Raw genomic sequence first — 18,568 nt, 5'->3', positions numbered from 1 at the left:
ATGACGAAACAATTCAATACTAAACGTTTTGTTTACAAAAAGTTACTAGCGTCTTAATTTTGCACCAGCAAGCAGCATGACAAGTGATACGCAACCCGTTTTAAATAACAAACTTATTATGTCAGAATAAGCGATTCGTGTGTAAAATGACGAAATAAATAAAGTACCGAAAAGTCTTCGGGTATTAGTCGTGGGTCAGCCAACTTTTAAGCGACGGCTGGGGATTAACTTGTTATTTCGATGTGGTAATTACTAGTTATGCACCGAAGTTTCGGTTGGACGAAACATTTTGGCCGAATACGCTGTTTTTCAATGCTTCTTTTTGACTGCATGGAATTAGTGCATAAACTCTGATTTTCGCCAATATGAAACATCACAAATGAACTAATTGTTGGATTTATAAAATACGAGCCTCATTGTCTTTAAAATATTAGAAGTTTGGTAAAGCTTACACGTATTGTAAAAGTGATTTGGAATGTGATAAATGAGTTCACCTGCATCAACAACAAAAGGTTCAGTTGAAAACATCCACCAGAAATGGGATTTGAGGTGCAGCCTGATTCGGCCGAAATTACTCGGTTTCGGCTCAAATCATTTTAGCTAGGTTCGGTACATCACCAGTAATGACTTTGCGTGGCAACATTTTTCTGAGTAATATCCTGGTGGTTTGTGCCAAGTGATATCAACAATAAGAAAAAAGAAGAACGTTTTGTGCACCTTGGCTGAATTTTAAGACATTGCGACATAATAAAAAAACGAAAACAAGCAGTGTAACATGTAAAATTAGTATTTTAATATAAACACGCAAATCGGTTGGCGTGGCATGAAAAATCATCTCGCGTGGTTTGCCCACCCCTGGTCAAGTGGTACGCATACCACCGGCTGAGAACCACTGTGCAAAGTATAGATACTTAAACGCTTTCGTCACACTCCTTTTTTCTACTTCTGTAAAACTTTATTTGGTAGAAAGCAAAATAGTTTTTCCTACCAAAGAATTATCTTTTAAAACAACAGCAGCACAAAAAAAATATGACAAATTTACATCAAACTTTAGTGCAGGGGTTCTTAACCAGGGGTACATGTACCCCTTGGGGGTATGAGGCACTAAAGCAGGGGGTACGACATGAAGGGTGAAATCATACCGTATTTAGGCATATTTTTAAAAAATACGTAGCTAGTTACTTTGTTATGTGTCTAAAACGGGTTGGTTTTGTCCTACTTACAATACTGTTTTAATACATACATTCAACAAGCAAGTTTTAATACCTATTATTACAATTATGTTAGTTCCTATTATTACAACTTTATCAACTTCCGTCGGCCATTTTAGACGGGGGTACGAGAAAATTTTATGAAAGCTCAAAGGGTACAAGCGCTCAAAAGGTTAAGAAGCACTGCTTTAGTGTTAGTTTGGATCAAATTCAAGGCATCCAACACTGAAAAGCACAATGCAAAAATGGAAGCAAAAATGCTTTGAAGAAACCACGAGTTTCAATATCTTTCTTTCTACTTGCCGCATCGATTCCAAGCAAAATGCAGCCTGCAAAAGTATGTTAAATTCGTGCGTTATAAGGATTTCGGCCAAGTAGAATTCTTGTACTATAGTAGGGTTGCCATTCGTCCGGATTTTCCCTGACATGTCCGGGAATTTAGTGTTTAAATCTGCGTCAGGGAGAAATGGTAAAATGTACCTAAAAGTCCGGAATTCAAGAAAAAATATTTGTATATATTATAAAATTAATGTACCAACGGAGAAAGTTTCTAGTAGACAGCTACAACCGCGTCTATACCATGAAACGATAAGAGGTAAACTGGCGGCACGCAGGTTAACGTACCTGTTACTGTTTGATGTGTGTGCGCGCGTAACAATACCTGTTTGTTACTAGATCTTTAACAATATGCGTTAAATACACAAATAAAAATCCGCGTTTCAAGAAAACACAGTATTCGAAGCTACATGAGAACGTGGAAAATTTCATTTAACTGTGTACCTAATATGCAGGGAACTAACTAACAACTAAAAGTCATTTTTACAGTGGCATTTTTACAGTGGAACATTTTTACAGTGGCATTTTTCTTCAAATTTAAAAAGCTCCTTGTCACTACCATCGTTTAATTTTTTTGGTTAAAAAAGAGCTTAACTAAACAGAAGCGTTTATTCCGGAATAGAAGTGTTTGGATCGCAAAAATGATCAACGCAGCGGTTCTCAGACTGGGGTCCGCGGTCCTTTAGGGCATTTTGCGGGGACCTCGAAAAGGTGGAAGTAATTCTATAACCTTATTTGGCGTCAGTTTGTGCAACTGGATAAGTTGAAATCAAAGTTCAAGTGAGAATCGACCGTCTCCATTGTTAAACAATAGGCTTTATTGCATAACAACTAACAAAATGCAATTGTTCGCGCACAATTGTAATGTTTTTGTCATGTCTGTGATGTCAGATTTGGATCATTGTTATGCGCAATTTTGCATAACTAGCTAAAATCCTGCAATCAACTTTCGTTTTTCTGAAATACACACTCAGACTTACGTCAACACATTTAGACTTAAAGTTTGAGAAAAACTGGGTTCACGCAACCGAGATAAATTTTGTCAGGGATTGTGTTTCATAAAATATGGCAACCCTATACTATAGCCTATTTAGACTTATCTACAACTTCGTCATTTGGAAATGCGCGGTAAACAACTGGTTAAAGATTAGGTTTAAATAAGTAATTACAAATGATACGAGTTTCACATTTTAAGAAAACGTCATTTAGGGGGCATAAATAATGTGCGTGCTTGTGTACGCTGTCGATGCAGAGATAAACAATCTTGTTTGGCACATTTCTAGAAAGACAATTAACACCGCGTGCTTTGCCTGGTCAACCACGTACAAACCCCACATTTGTAATTAACGTCGTTGTGGCTTAAACAAAGTTGTTATTTTTACCTTTACTCCTAACTGTTTACCTGAACAAAATACGAAATATAAGCACCTGCAAAAAACTGACCAAAACCAATTCCAAAATGGATAAGAAATACGTCGTCCTTTGTGTTTGATTGAAGGTTGGCAAAACAGCAAAAGCATGAACCCCATCCTGCCAACACGCTGACAAACAATTGTAAGAACCACGCAAAGTTGCAACATCTGTGCAGACAACAACATAATTAAACCTGCTGGTAAAAGTAAAACCGTTGCGCAGACACAAATTGCACAAACTTACTCTTTGTCATTGTCACAATCACAATTGAACAATGCACACAAAAACTGGATTGAAGCAGTTGTTATAATTCCAATTGTGGGCCAAGTCATGATTGCACTATGATAATAATGATGAAACAAACCAAACTCAGCAACGTTTATTAAAATAAATTTATGTTTTAACCTAGATCAAAAGGTTTGAATAGTTTTAAGGACCATGCATATTACAGTTATATTCTTAGCTGTTAGAATCCCTGCGTTTATTTAGGTTAAAATGTCCGGTATAAATAGGAATCCTTGCACTAAAAAGTTAGACTTGGGCATTTTAACAGCTGATTGTGTCTGACTGACATAATTTCAAAGCATAGTTCATCTTCGACCAAATCTAAAACAACAATCTGAGACCAAAGCACTGAAAGTCATTGCTGCATTTGCACATTAAAACAAATGCGAAATCTCCACTTTCAAATTGGCAAGACGGACCAAGCACAAGCATACCTGTGCTTTTGCGTGCAGCTGTTAGCTGTATTACTGCTAGAAGTGTAAAGTCGTTCGCTATGTTATCCATCAGGGCGAAACACATAACAAAAAAGATTAGGGTTTAACCACATGACGCACATGGACTGCCTCTAGAGCTATTTCCGGCTTGGTGATTGTTTTGGTGCTATTGTGTCGCTATGTTCACCGAGCGAAATAAACTCATCTCTCATCATCTCTCTCTCTGGGACACCTAAATAAGCTGCACCTGGTGATTTCCACGAAAACGATTTCCCCTTGTAGCAAAAAAGGGCTTTTACGGTTTGGGCTGAAGTTCAATGTAGTCTATTATGTTTGCCTTTGTTAACTTGTGTAAAAACTAAACTTTAAATGGTTAGGTCAACATTTATTTTGTTTTGATTACTTTTTGGAAATACACAGTAGCATATATGCTTGCAAAACTGTTCCAACATGCTTATGTAAAAAGACAACAAAAGAAATAGTTTTCTTTGCGTAAATATTGGCAACTAATGCCAAACTGTCCTAAACATTTGCACGAGGACAACAACGCCTAATGATAGGGAAGGTGTGAAACCACTGTTAGTATACTGCTCTTTTATCGTATAATTTAAATTAGCCCAATATTAGTTCTAAAGTTAAAGGTTTATCAAAAGACCGAAAACATAAGCTTAAATTTTCTAATGTAACTCAAGCAATGCACCTTTTTAATCTGTTGGTCAAAAGCGCGAAGCAAAGCACACAAGGCACATGATGCTTTACTCAACATTACCTTTTTCCTTAAACGTATTTTTGCCGTAGAAAACTTACCTCCGACACAAGGGGATTTCCCATCGACGAGACAGTTTTCACTCTCCTGAAATACTGGCATTGACCACACTGGCTTCAGCGTTTCTTCTTGGTACGATATTTGTAAAGCCGTTTTTTAATGACTGCATCCTTATACAAACTTAAGAGAAATACAGGGTTTTTGCACGCTGTTTTGTTGGTTTACATGTTAAACCCGGTATTTGTTGACAGGGTGACAAACCTATCGAAAATTAGCTAAATGTTGGTCTGTCAAGTATGGTGTTAGTAGCTCTATACCCAGTTATCTAACGATACTGGTTGAACATAATATCTCTTGCATGTGCAACCTAAAGCATTTTTCGTCTGGGGTCTTGTAACCGAACGTCTATGAGGTCATAAACCTTTTCGATCATCACTAGTTAAAGAATCTCTAAAACTTCTCTTAGACCCACGGAGTCGAACCGCTTATCATATGGGTTCAGGTTCGGTTTGGGTTCCCTTGGTTTTGTTTTTAAGGATTCGGGTTCGGTTCAGGTTTTTAAAAATGTATATTTTCGGGTTCGGGTTTTGTTCCGGTTTGGGTAAATTATCCGGTCCGAACCGGTTTGCGGTTTTCAAACCGGTTTAAAATTGTATTCGTTTTAATTTAATTCTACCCATCATCTACCTGGCCTTATCAATATCCAAAAGAATTTTGCCCGTGCACTGTTAGTTTTGACACGCCCTATAAGCGTTATCTCGTGTATTCTTCAGTGCGCTGTTCTGAAAAAAAAATCACAAAATATAAAACAGACTGCATTGTTTACTGGTTCGGTTCCGGTTCCGGTTTGGGTCCAACGCCAAACAAAATATCGGGTTCAACTCCGTTTCGGGTTTTTAGAAAATCATAATTAGCGGTTCGGGTTTAATGAAATTAACCGCTCAAACCGGTTCGCGGGTTCGGGTTCAGTTCCGGTTCGACTCCCTGCTTAGACCACAGCGAACTCCATTTGTTGAAAGGCAAAATATATTGTTTTATAAAGCGCAAAAAACGAAAATTGACGCAAAGTTATATAAAAAAATTCAGTAAACAACGAGATAATTGTCATTTATGCACGAGCAGATTAAAAATTTCAGAAACTCTTCTGAATGAAATGATTTATTTTTGGTATTGTTGAAATATCTTGTTTGTTTAACGAATTATTATCATTTAAACCTCACTACCACAGGCAAGTAAGGAATGGTAGTTAGTCTGGCTTCAAACATACTATTTGATTTATCTACATGCTTTAAAACTGAATAGGATACTGCGGTATAGCTAGGATACTGCGGTGTATTAATATTTTGTTGCTTATGTAACCAATGTACAGTTACAGTCCTACATGCACTGTTCTCATTATAAGTTTGTATAAGTGGGTCAACTACTGTCTGTTTAAATCCGTTGGTTCACTTCAAATTTGTAGGCTTTGACACGTAGCAATGTCACTTTAGGCTGTTGCTTAGAGAAACGCAAGGCTTCAAAATAGAATTACAATATAGTAAATACAGAACGATTGCTAAATACGCCTGGTCATTGGACCCACACACATTAAAAAAACGCTGACCCTTATGGCAGAATAAATGCGTAAACAGACACTCGATGTGATCCTTTATCATTAGTTTGGTTTCGAACCACAGGCAGGAACATGCGTTATCTTCCACAAAACTTTATTTATTCATCATAGACAAAAGTATCTTGCTTGTTAAGCCACATAAATTCCAACAAAATAAGGAAGAAATTACGACCTGACGGTTAAAAGATTATGGCTGCACAAACGCAAGAATAAAAATTCAGTGCAAGTGCCTAATTAGGTTTTTAATAGTTTTAATCTCACATTGCATTATATTGGAAGATAGCATGCAACATTGGAAGAATTATCACCTTTGCAAGTAACAAATTTTCACATTCCATTCCAGAACAAAATAGTATGATACCTGAATGCAAAGTGAACAGTTTAACTACATTAAAAAAAATCTTGTAAAATTCATAGCTATATACTTTAACCCACTTCACCCAAACATAAATAATAAGAATAAAAAGTTACCCTCCACAAATTCCAGTTCCAAAATTCAAATGCTTTGCATGAATGTGTGTGGACTTTTGAGAGTTTACTCAACAGCAACAACATGAAGCCAATCCAGCTAAAATGCAGACAAACATTCGAAATCGCCAAGCTGGTGTGGAACAACTGCACAACATTAAAAAAACAACAACTTATAACTGTACCCGGCAACGCAACCTTGATAATGAAAACTGCACACAGATTGTGTGTAAAAAATTGCAAAAAACTTACTCTGGTTTTTGATCACAAAAGAACGATGTACCGAAAACCTGAATTACAGCAATTAATCCAATGCCCCAGTTAAACCATGGTTTTAACTCCATGTTTTACGATGGTGCAGTCAAACCGATTTAACAAGTGCTTTAAAGATACTTCATTCTTAAACCTTTGAAAAAAAAAATAACTAAAAGGCTATGTTTTACACAGTCTTACTCTCCTAAACCGAATCTTTAGGCTCTAATTTCATATGTGGATTTGCGGGACCTTGACAAATTTCGAACGTGTTTTGGCGTTTAAACTGGTTGTTATACGTTTTTCTGCCAATCAAGTTACTTCTTTTATGTCTGGCTAATCTGTCAATCAAATTTGTTCGGCCTTTCGCAATACACTTAACAGATTGTCCGACAGAACATCACCAATTGCCTTAAAAGCAACTGTGAAAACACCTTTACAGTTTAAACGATTCTTACTTAGATTTCGACCACTTACTAACCACAGCACAACTTTACACTGAATGTTAGTCGTTATAGTCGTTTAGAAGTGTAGACTCGTTCGCTTTGTCATGCATGCACGCAAAACACACATAATGAAGATTGAGGCGTAACCACATGACACAAATAGAATTATCGTGGAGGTTTTCCGCCAAAATCATTATTTTTGGTTCTCGCTTGAATTAAACCTTAAGGATAAAGTTGAAGTGCCATTCGGGCTTATGTCCGATATTGCCGAATTAGGTATTACGTTTATGAAAAGGGACTTGGCCATTTAAACTGAATGAGACCGACTAATTTTCGAATACATCAAATTAACTGCCACCCCATATGAATATAAGATTAAAATTGGCGTTTTAAAAACCAAAAAACCTTAAAACTAATGGTGCATCAAACCCGGCTTAAAACGGTTCGGGCCAAAACTGTAGAGTCGAAAAAAAGTGCCACCAAATCAGGTCTAACCTAAAATTCCCTTTTCGGTGGATGTTCTTAACTAAACCCGTTGATGAACTCGTTTATGGCACTCCATAACAACTGTTACAACAACATAAAAACAACTGGACAAAAACGCAGATAATTTTGCAGACAACGTCGCTCCATCTTTGTAGATACAACAATGAGTTAATTAAAAAATGTTTTAAATTGGCGATATTGAAAGTTTGGGCATCAATTACATACATTTAAAAAGTTCGGTTTCGGCCGAATTTTTAAAGTTCGGATTGGAACCGAAGCATTTGCAAAACGCCATATTCAGTCAAAACGTTTCGGCACACTGAAATTTCATTGATCACTATTTAAAGCACTATACAGTGTTTCCACAATTTTTTTCTATAGAAGGCCACCTGCCTAAAATAACAACAGAAAAAGGAGTTTGTACAAAGTATTTCTTTTAACAACAGTTGGACAAAGAAGGCATTTCGAAAAATGATGGATTGTTACTGTGTTTCCAATGAACAAACTTTATACTCAAAATAAATATCTAAAATTGGGAGAGTAAACGACTTCAGAAGCAAGACAACATCCCATTTCCATTCCAACTCGCAGCGACATTTGACGCAACCTGCACACAACACAAACTTGTTTTACAAATGGCAATTGTACATACTGCATCAGAGTTGTAAGCGGGCCCCGAAATTTAAGCCCGAGCCCGGCCCGAGCCAGGCCGGAACCCGAATCGTTTTGGTAAAGCCCGTTTTGGCCTGAATGTTTGATTGACAAGCTTATAATAAAGAAGACATACACAATGGTAGTACAATGGCTTAAACAAGACGTTTTAGGGCTGTTGGGCATTAGGTTACGCCTAGTAACTAGCTACTTATTAGCTTGGTAATTTACATTAAAAACATACCGACACAGAAAGTGAAGTCAAGCCCGAATTAAGGACGAATAATAGAAAAACCAAAGCCCGAACCCAGCCCGAACCCGGTCCGAACTCGCCCCAAACTCGTCCCGAACCCGAACCCGACTCGAAATGCCCGGCCCGACTTACAACTCTGTTCTGCATGGGATATGGTTTGTTGTTTTGTCTATAGCGTTTTTGTACAATGGTCATTAGGCTTAGTCTGATCAAAGAACCAGTTTTCGCTAAATCACATTCGCGGCTTTACAAAAGTGGTGGCCATCAAAAAACACATATTTTATGGTAATCCCTACTGTAGTTTTTCTTCGGTCAAGCTCAATCGCCAAACTTAAATAGTGTACAAAATGAAATATGGCTCAAGCAGTTTAATCAAACTAAAGTTTAAAAATAAGCAGACCTACCTTCCACAAACAGTACTAAACCAGTTCCAGCATTCATAGCAACTTTTATATAATAGGAAGCAGAAGTAAAGTTCACCACAAAGCAAACAAATTGCAAACATCGGGCAACTGAGCTCACGAACATAAGCCACCAATCGTTGTCACTTTCCCTGTACAGAAAATAAGACCACCACTTAACCAAATCTTCATAAAAAGACACACAACAGTAAGGACGCGAGTGCAGCAAAAATTTGTTACCAAATGTTACACAAACTTACTTTGATTTTTTTTCTTTATCACTACCACATGAACATGTGCAACAAAACAACTGGATAAGAGTAATTATAAGAGTTCCAACATTGCACCGAATTGAAATATCTTTAGACGAGTACTCCATTATGTTTCTATGAGGAAGATAGGTGTTTTTTTTTTACAGTAACCTTTAACCAGACATTTTGAATGCGAATAAACACGTGACATTTTCAACACAGCTCATAGCATGATTAGATCAGAACCAGCCTTCCCATTGTTATTTTAAAATATTTTTGACAGAGACATAAATAAACTGATAAAACTTCAAAGAACATTAGTGTTCGTTTTTTTTATTGTTTCTGGTGCAAATGTCTCGAATAGTTGCAAAATTAAGTCTGCTTTCCTGCTGCCAACTGGGACAGCGACAGTCTTACAAAGCAAAAATAAATTGAATTGAATTGAATTGAATTACATAGCTTTCCAACTGACGGTTGTCATCGCACAACTAAAAGAGCGTTCGCTTTGTTAACCATGGACACGAAGCAGATAACAAAGAACCCATATGAAAATAGCATTTCTTTTTGAAATTCCCAAATTGACAATACCAGATGTATTTACTTTTCCTGCTGGATCATAGCTTTTTATTTAATTTTATTGTGTTTTGTTTGTTTTCATAGTGTACACCAGAGGTGCCCAACCTTTTTTGAATATATAATTGTACCCAAAAAACTTCTTCTGATCTACACTGGCATGCTATCGCAACCTATAGCGACACCAAGCAACTATTATTTTTTAAACGCTCTAAAAAAACAAATTTTGCATGTTCACACATCAGCAACAATACAATCTAAACAAGAAGTTTTTTCTGTTTAGGCAGCGTAAAATATGGAGAAAAAACTCATAGCTAACTATTCAGTCAACCAGAATAGACTAGGCCTTTCGTTACTTGACATTCTCCTTACATAATATCAGGAAAATGCACTAAGGACAAAAAATACTGCCCAACTTTCAAATACAGCCAAACTGAACACAGTCTAATCACTAATAGCGGTTGCACTAGATGTTCAGGTTTTACTGTTAGAAGCAGACCCGTTCGCCTTTGTTCTCCATCAGTGCACAACACATCACGGGTTCGAGTGTAACCCCATGACACAAATAGAATTTTCCACGAAAATCCCTAACTTTGCACCAGGTGTTTTACCTAAAAAACTTTTTGATTTTTCGTTATGTCAAGGGCTTATACCAGGGGTGTCCAAACTTTTTTTCGTGGGGGCCAATTTTTGCCAGATGATGACGCCCGCGGGCCAATTTTTGCCAGAAGAAGACGCCCGCGGGCCAACGTTTTTTGAAAATTGAGCAAAAATATACGGAATTTAAGGAAATTGTGGGATTTTGTTGCGTCAGCACGCTGTACACTTTGCTTTTACCGGTAAATAAAGTTCCATGGAAGGCGTTTGCGTGAAGTCGCAAGTCGCAAAAACCCAAAAACGTTTTTGCGAAACATTTTGAAAAACACCTGCGGGCCACGTGAAATGTCGCCGGGGGCCGCATTTGGCCCGCGGGCCGCACTTTGGACACCCCTGGCTTATACAGTTTGAGCTGAAGTTCAACGTACCCTTTTTTTGCCTTTATTAATTTGAGTAAATCTTATATTAAAATGATTAGGTTAACGTTTGTTTACTTAGGCTTATTTTATTTTGGAAAATACACAGTAACAAGTTGTGGTAACCATTGTGAGCATACGATTCTGCCATGGTCTTTGTATGTCATAATTTAGTCAGCTTAATAACCAGTTCTGAAGGTATAGGTTTATCCAGTTTAAGACCGAAAGCATAAAATGCAAGTCTTGTTGAAACTGTTGACGTATACAGTAAGGTGCTTAGGCAAATGACGCGATGCCCTGTATTACTTAGCTCTGACACAAGGGGATTTCCCGTCGACGAAACAATTTTCACCCTTTCGAAATACTGGCACGTACCACACTGATCTTTAGCGTTCCGCCTTGTTGGGCAAATTTTACAGGGTTTTTGCACAGTGTTATGTTGTTAACATGTAAAACCCGTTATTTGTTGACAGGGTGGTAAATGTTAACGACTGTAATTAGCATCCAAAACAAACAGAATATTATGCAAAACAATATCTGTATAGTCAAGTTATTTATACAAATTTCTTATGAAGCATAGGGGTACAAGCAAAACGTTTTGCAAAATTTGGTTTTACATTTATTTTACTAAAGCAACTGAATCAATTGCGATCCTCATTGCTAATGGGTTTGTAGCAGCCTCGCCCAGTTGCATTAGTGTTTTTTAAAATGTCAACTTTTGTTTGTTTGTTTTTCGTTTGTGCAAGCGACCCCTAAAGTTCTGTGTGGGTGCAGTTCTTACAAAAGTATACAACCAATAGCATTTTTAGTCTAGGGCAGGGGTGTGCAACATACGGCCCGAGGGCCACAGTCCGGCCCGCCAAGCTATTTACTGTGGGGCCCCCACCAACACATTGATTGATGCAATTTTCTGAGAACAGCAAAATTTTCCACCAGTTTTGGTAAATCTCCTAAAGTGCCATACCAAAACTTTTGTTACACTCCACCAAACTCTATGTTTAAAATCAAAACATTTTGTTTTATGAGCCGCAAAAAAAACGAAAATTGACGCAAAGCTAAAAAAACACTATTGCAGTAATACGGGTTGATATTTTGCAAATACAGTACCAACTTGTGGCCTTTTTATTTCCGATGATGTACGAAAAGCAACAGAAAAAACAGCCCTTAGTTACTGGGTAGTATACATTTAGCAATAAAGTCGGAGACCAATTTCAGTTGCCTTACGAGCAATGAAACATGACGTTGTTGAAGGTAAAACCGACTCTCTCTTATAAACGCTTTGTTATAGCCATGAACGCGAAGCAAATTATGAAGCAGCGTAAATCATTTTTCTCTGAGGTAATAAGGTCATGGAGTTTTCGCAAAATATATTTTGGTTTTCTACAGGGTCAGACCTTAAGGTTTAGATTTAATGCACTTTTGTCGCTTCATCGCTTGGCTTTTAGACAGAATAAGGTTAGTTTTGAATTTTTGAAAACCCTTTGCCCAAAAAGAAAATAAAAAAACCATGAAAAAAATATATGTTAAGCGCTTTAAACTAACTGCTCAGAAACTAGTTGTCCGCGGTCTTTTAGAAGCTTTTAGAAGTGGGACCTATAAGACCTTGTGCCTTTACAATTACATTTATCGTGAGATTGTGCGACTGTTCAGTTAGTGGTTATTAACCTTTTTATTATCGTTACCCTGAAAACAACCAGATAAGATCCATTTCTGCACGAGCAAATTAAAAATGTGGGAAACTCTTCTCAATGCAATGATTTTTTGTATTGTTTAAATCTCTTGTTTGTTTATGGAATTATCATTTAAGCCTAACTACCACAGGCAAGTAAGGAATGGTGGTTGGTCTGACTTCAAGCATATTTTAGTTATCCCTATGCTTTAAAACTGAGTAGGATACTGCGGTGTAGCTTTTTTAATATTTCTTTGCTTATGTAACCAATTTACGCAGTTACTGTTCTAAATACACTGTGCCCAGTATAAGTTTGGATAAGTTGGGCAGCTACTGTCTTTCTGGAAATCTGATAGATCAATTTTGATTTGTACGTTTTGACACGTAGCAATACCACTTTAGGTTGCTGCTTCGAGAAATGCAATGGCATCAAAAAGTGTAACAACCCATGGCATAGTAAACACAGAACGATTGCTGAAAACGCTTGGCCATTTGGCCCCATAACATTTCAAAAAAATAGAAAAGCGGGACATAAACAGCAAAAAAGGCATTACGATTAAAAAACACGGAAAGCGGAAAAGTTGGAAGCATCAATTTTAAACAAAACACAGCGGCACAGCAAAAGAAAAAATATTTAATGCAAATATTAAACTGTAACCGTATTAGTTTAAATTGTCTTCAAATTATCTTATATTGGCAAAAACAGTGGAAAAGTGGTAACCAAAACGCTTTAAGGGCTCCTTCGCCTTCAATATTTTCCTTGTTACTTGCCCAATCGACGCAAACGGAGATAATGCCTGTAAACCAGGGGCGGGCAACATACGGCCCGCGGGCCGGATCCGGCCCGCGACGGAATTTTGAGCGGCCCGCGGACAGTTTCTGGTCTTACATGATAATGTGGCCCGCGGCCACAGTCTGCTACAATCCCCCACTACTTGCTTACTACGTCAAATTATAGTTGTAACGGACAGTAACGCTCCCCAATAGCAAAAAAACTATCCCGCCGTTGTTACCATTGCACCATACATCCATTGTTACGACATAACTGCCAACCATGTGTGTGGCCACGGTTTCCTTTGTTTCCACACGTGTAGCCTAGTTAGTGTTTCAGCAGTATCTAAGTTTGTGGTTTATGCATTAAATTTGCTGTGGTGAATAATTTTATGTTATATCAGTTAGATTGTTTGGACTGTATTGTAATTGTGACGTTCTTGATTGTATTTGGTTTAGGTCAGTGGTTCTTAACCGGTGATCGATCGAACCCCAGGGGTTCGGCAACGCCGAATCAGGGGTTCGACGAAGGTCTTTTTGAAGTACAATACAAATACTCGTTTTTGTCAAACTTTAGGGTCTATAGTCGCTAAAAACGGCAATTTGTATTTGCTTAATATCGAAACACTGGAAGGTTAAACTTAGGCAGGGGTGTTTTAAACTGCTCTAAACAGTTTTTGTGGTACTAAAAAGAGTATTACCAGCCTAATAACCATATGTGTCAGACTTTTTGTACGCCTATTGTGTGACAACAATGCGAACAAAACAGGTACAACAAGCATCACAATATAGATTGTGACATCATAAACACTTAAGACTGATCTCCTCGCTGTGCAGCTCAATCTATGCACCGAGCTAGAAATTAATCTGGGCTTTTTGGGCGCTATTAGATGGTAAATGCATGATATAAACCAAATATTTTAAAACAAAAATAAGCAGGCAAATGGCGGCCGTTGGTAAAAGAAGATTCTGCGACGTTGTGCAACCCTGCACTAAGGTTTTCTTTTCTTTTTTTGACGTAACAAAGAGCATTGTTCGCGTTGTTCGTAAGCAGAAAAACAACGAAATTTTGTTGGCAGCAAAAACTTATTACTTCATCTTTTTCATGTTAGTGTACAGATGCTAAAAATACAATGCTTCATTTTGGTAAAAACTAAAAGTTGCCGGAATTAAAGCAATCCTGAAACAAGTTGCTTGTATTATGATGTCAGAATTTAACAAAATGACAAACAGTAACTGTTGCCACTACGTTTAAACAAAAACTAATTATGACCCACCAAACAAAATGGGTTAAAAACCTAGGATGTAACTTGGGGTTCGACCAAAGGCTGAAGAATATAGTAGGGGTTCGGCCGTTATAAAAAGGTTAAGAACCACTGGTTTAGGTCGTCAAAAATCCGTTTTATCACTGGATAAATACGCGATTAATGTATCGATTCAGGAATCCGGCCCGCCAAGTACTTCATTTTCCCATATCAGGCCCGCCGACTGGAGAAGTTGCCCGCCCCTGCTGTAAACAATCATGAATTTGTTTGTAATGAGTATTTTAGACAACTAATCTCTTGAACTTGGCATAAGTAAACAGCTTTTTTATCCAAAACTACGTAATTGGCTAATTTCTGAACGAATAAATTTTGAATTTTACTAAATTTTTAAATTTTTGACTAAAGACTAAATTTTTGAATGTTAATAAAAAAACATGCATGTCGTATGACTAATCGGCATACTGGGGTTACCTGTTGATGCAAAAAGGAAAAACTTTAATTTCAAACATACAACAAACCCACTAACAAAAGGCACACACTTTACATCAGTAAGTTATATTGTGCTTCACCTTTGTTTACCCTTTCTCCTTCAGTTAAAAATGTTAAACTACGAAGTGTACGCACCTGCAACAAACTGAACTAAACCAATTCCCTCATGGAACAGAACAATTTCGTTCTTTGTGTTTGCTTGAAGGTTGACAATACAGCAACAACATGAAAACAATCCTGCCAACAAGCTGACAACCAGTTGGAGGATACAACCAATGTTGCAACATCTGTGCAGACAGTAACACATAGTTAATTTAAAAAAACACGAATTAAGCAAAACGGTTTGTTACTAAATGTATCACTAACTCACTTGTTGTTATTGTCACAATCAAAATGTTTGCGTAATGTAAGCAAAAACGGAATCGAAGCAGTTATTATGATTCCAATTGTGGGCCAAGTCATGACTGTATGATGTTGATAATGATAAAACAAACAAAAACTACCAACGTTTTTAAAAGAAATTTATATCTACACCTAAACAAAAAGGATTAAAGCAAATGCTAAACTGCAGTGTTAAGCAAGTAATTGTTTTTCCGGAACAACAATATTCCAAAAAAGTAGTATATTTTGTTTGCTATTGTTAACTTGAGTAAAAACTAAAATTTAAATGATTAGGTCAACATTTCTTTTGTTTTGAATATTTCCTTTTCGAAAATACACAATATAAAATATCGTTTAAAAACTGTTTTGACTTTTATGGCAGAAAAATTGCGTAAACAGACTCTCTAAGTTGTTGAACTCTTTTACCATTACTCTTGCTTCAAACAGCATTACAGGAACATGCGTTACCTTCTATAAAACTTTATTTATTCGTGGGGCAAAGTATCTTGCTTGGTCAGTCACATAAGTTCGAACAAACTGGGAAAAAAATTACAGCCTGATGGTATAAAAACATGGCTACACAAACGCATGAATAAGCAGTTCATATGACTACTCAAATTATGCTGTCAAACACGTTCACACACATTCAACACGCAGTCTATTGAGTTTATCAATCGAAACAAAATCATCCTTCCCAATACTGACTTCACAATTTGCGTCAAATGCATAACCAACATTAGGGACAAAACAGCTGTAACTTACAGAACGTTTGATCTGTATCTTATACAAAATTTGATCTGTATCTTATACAAAATCTTAATACAAATTCTTGTTAATATCAATTTTGTCATGCTTTATACACTGCATCAGCATTAGATTTTTTTGGTCTCGGATAGTTTAAAGCTTAGCTCAAATTTTCGAATACGAATTATGAACGGCGACAGCTTTAAAGTACCTTTCTACTGACTGTTGCCAAAGCACAACCAAAAGCACGTTCGCTTTGTTAACCACCAACGCGAAGCAGATAACAAAGAAGCTTGTGGTCACATGACGCAATACAATTTTCCCCTAATCATCCCCGACTTGACAACGTACTTTCCATCAAAACACCGTTCGCTAATGCCTTTGTAGGTTGAGATGTGCTGTGAATTGTTTTACTCATGTTTAAATCCCGGGTAAAGTAACTGCTGAACAAAACAGTAAAACATACTTAAGGCCCATTTTCGTAAACTCTGGCCTTATTTTTGTCAATGACATTAATTTGCAAAAATGTGCAACAAAAAGCCACTTGCATTGCGCAAAACATTGTTTAGTTGATAAATGATTTTAAGTCTGCTTTCCTGCTGCCAACTGGGAACAGCGACGGTTGACACCTTTCCAGCTGACAGTTGTCATCGCACAGCTAAAAGAGCGTTCGCTTTGTTAACCATGGGTTAACCAAATCTTCTAAAAGAGCGTTCGCTTCGTATATGCATTTGTGTTTCGAACGATAATTCGTTTCTGGTCTCGAAGCAAATAACAAAAAAATTTAACAATATTATTTCTTTTTGAAGTTCCCGACTTAACAATACCAAATACATTTACCTTTCATGCTGGATCATAGCTGTTACTGTGTTTTCTTTGTTTTAGACCGTTTTGCCCGATCTCAGGGGTTTGCCTTTTTCCGATAATTTTGCTTACTTTATCTTACCTACATTAAAGTTTTTGAGTAAGATTTGGACGCTAATGCCAACGTTACTGTACTGAACGTTTGCACGAGGACAATTTGCCTAAATTGTGGGAACCGTTGTTAGAATGTGGCTTTGTTATAGTCTATCTATGTGTAATATAATTAAGTTAATAATGAGTTTTTACGTTAAATCAAATTAAAAACCGAAAATATATGAAAAAAGTTTAGAATACAGCTATTGAAAAGCTTGATTAAACTGTTGGTTAAAGACGAAAAGCAAGGCTCATAATGGGGCAAACGACACAAGCCCTTTTCCTTTCTTTCCTACGTAGGTATTGCCATTGAAAACCTAGCACTGGTAAAAGGGGATTTCTTCTCAGCGAAACAAGTTTTATTCTCCCGAGAGACTGCGGTACTTCCCGCGTAAGCCTTTAATGTTCTTTATGTCCTGTTTAGGGCAAATTTAAGGCTGTTTTTGTAGTCATCACATCAACTTTTTAATCGTATAGTATTAGCACAACGTATTTTTTACGTGCATATCAACCTGTATTGCCGATTTTCGGTGTTCGTCACTTTCAATTCTCCGCTTGGAGTTTCGAGAGACCGACAAAACCACAGTTGTTGTTTCACTTAGAAATATCTCATACAAGAGTTTATGAGTCTACGATTATATGTATAATGTCGCATTATGATACTGTATAATTGTATATTATGTTAAAATTACACTGTACATAAATTTTCAGCGCTTGGTTATGCGCGTTTATTTTATCACAAGTAACATAATGATTATACATAAAGTTTTTTCCAGGGAAGTAATTTACGGAATATACTGGAGTAAAATAAATGTTCTCAGTCTATACAACTCAGGTTTCGTCACGAGGAGCAGATTTATTGTGCTGCGTGTTCCGGCGAAAGATAAAATTACCTTGTGACACCCTTTTACAAAGGTCTAAGAGGCGTTGGGAAAACAAGCGTTTCCAAATTCACAGAACTCTTTCACTTGTGGTAAGCGCTGTTCGGTACATGTGAATAAAGAAACTTTCCGGTAGTTGATTCTTGTCGGTTCTACTATCTAAACGTTCCGTTGGGAGCGACGGTCTGTAATTTTGTGTGAAAAGCTACGAGTTTTGTAGGACAGGTGTACTTGTTTAAAAATGAGTTGACTCGAATTTACTTTGCGATGTTACTTTTCTTTGTTGGTGGAATACAAACAGGTTAGAACATTATTAAAAGTTAAACCTTTTCAATTTTTTTCAATATAAATTTACTGGGTTATTACGATGGCTAATTACACTGTAAATGAAAAACTAGTGCCCGTTCCACGTATAAAGGTGGTCCTTGTTTTCCATCCCTAAGGTTAGATGGTAATCTCCACCCCAGACACAACTATACGGGTGGTCCCTAATTTCCAACTATATTCCTGCTAAAATACCACCCTCATACATGTTCTATATCCATGTTACAGGTAGAGAA

At 37.0% G+C, this 18,568-nt stretch overlaps 2 protein-coding genes and 1 long non-coding RNA gene across 5 annotated transcripts; all 3 read right to left on the bottom strand.

Moving 5' to 3' along the window:
• Positions 1-718: 718 nt before the first annotated feature.
• LOC145224203 (uncharacterized) lies at positions 719-3,352 on the bottom strand. 2 transcript variants are annotated; one of them, XM_080090645.1, is made up of 3 exons: positions 3,204-3,352; positions 2,976-3,127; positions 719-1,540 (listed from the first exon to the last, which is right to left on the bottom strand). In XM_080090645.1, the coding sequence occupies exons 1-3, from the start codon at positions 3,290-3,292 to the stop codon at positions 1,422-1,424; spliced, it is 360 nt and encodes a 119-aa protein (XP_079946771.1). In that variant the 5' UTR covers positions 3,293-3,352; the 3' UTR covers positions 719-1,421. The 2 variants fall into 2 exon arrangements, with proteins under 2 accessions (XP_079946771.1, XP_079946772.1); XM_080090646.1 differs by having other exon boundaries at positions 2,991-3,127.
• Positions 3,353-8,103: 4,751 nt separating this feature from the next.
• LOC145224231 (uncharacterized) lies at positions 8,104-10,419 on the bottom strand. The gene is made up of 4 exons (XM_080090684.1): positions 9,721-10,419; positions 9,275-9,400; positions 9,018-9,166; positions 8,104-8,316 (listed from the first exon to the last, which is right to left on the bottom strand). The coding sequence occupies exons 1-4, from the start codon at positions 9,744-9,746 to the stop codon at positions 8,192-8,194; spliced, it is 426 nt and encodes a 141-aa protein (XP_079946810.1). The 5' UTR covers positions 9,747-10,419; the 3' UTR covers positions 8,104-8,191.
• A 2,497-nt stretch (positions 10,420-12,916) lies between these two features.
• On the bottom strand, positions 12,917-15,573 carry LOC145223963 (uncharacterized). 2 transcript variants are annotated; one of them, XR_013859528.1, is made up of 3 exons: positions 15,416-15,573; positions 15,181-15,332; positions 12,917-14,801 (listed from the first exon to the last, which is right to left on the bottom strand). It is a non-coding gene; the product is annotated as an uncharacterized LOC145223963 (long non-coding RNA). The 2 variants fall into 2 exon arrangements; XR_013859529.1 differs by having other exon boundaries at positions 12,917-14,798.
• Positions 15,574-18,568: the final 2,995 nt, after the last annotated feature.

This window comes from Phallusia mammillata, chromosome 4 (assembly GCF_965637545.1).
Source record: "Phallusia mammillata chromosome 4, kaPhaMamm4.hap1.1, whole genome shotgun sequence".
Taxonomy (NCBI): Eukaryota; Metazoa; Chordata; class Ascidiacea; order Phlebobranchia; family Ascidiidae; genus Phallusia; species Phallusia mammillata.
This window is presented reverse-complemented; position numbering and strand designations above follow the sequence as displayed.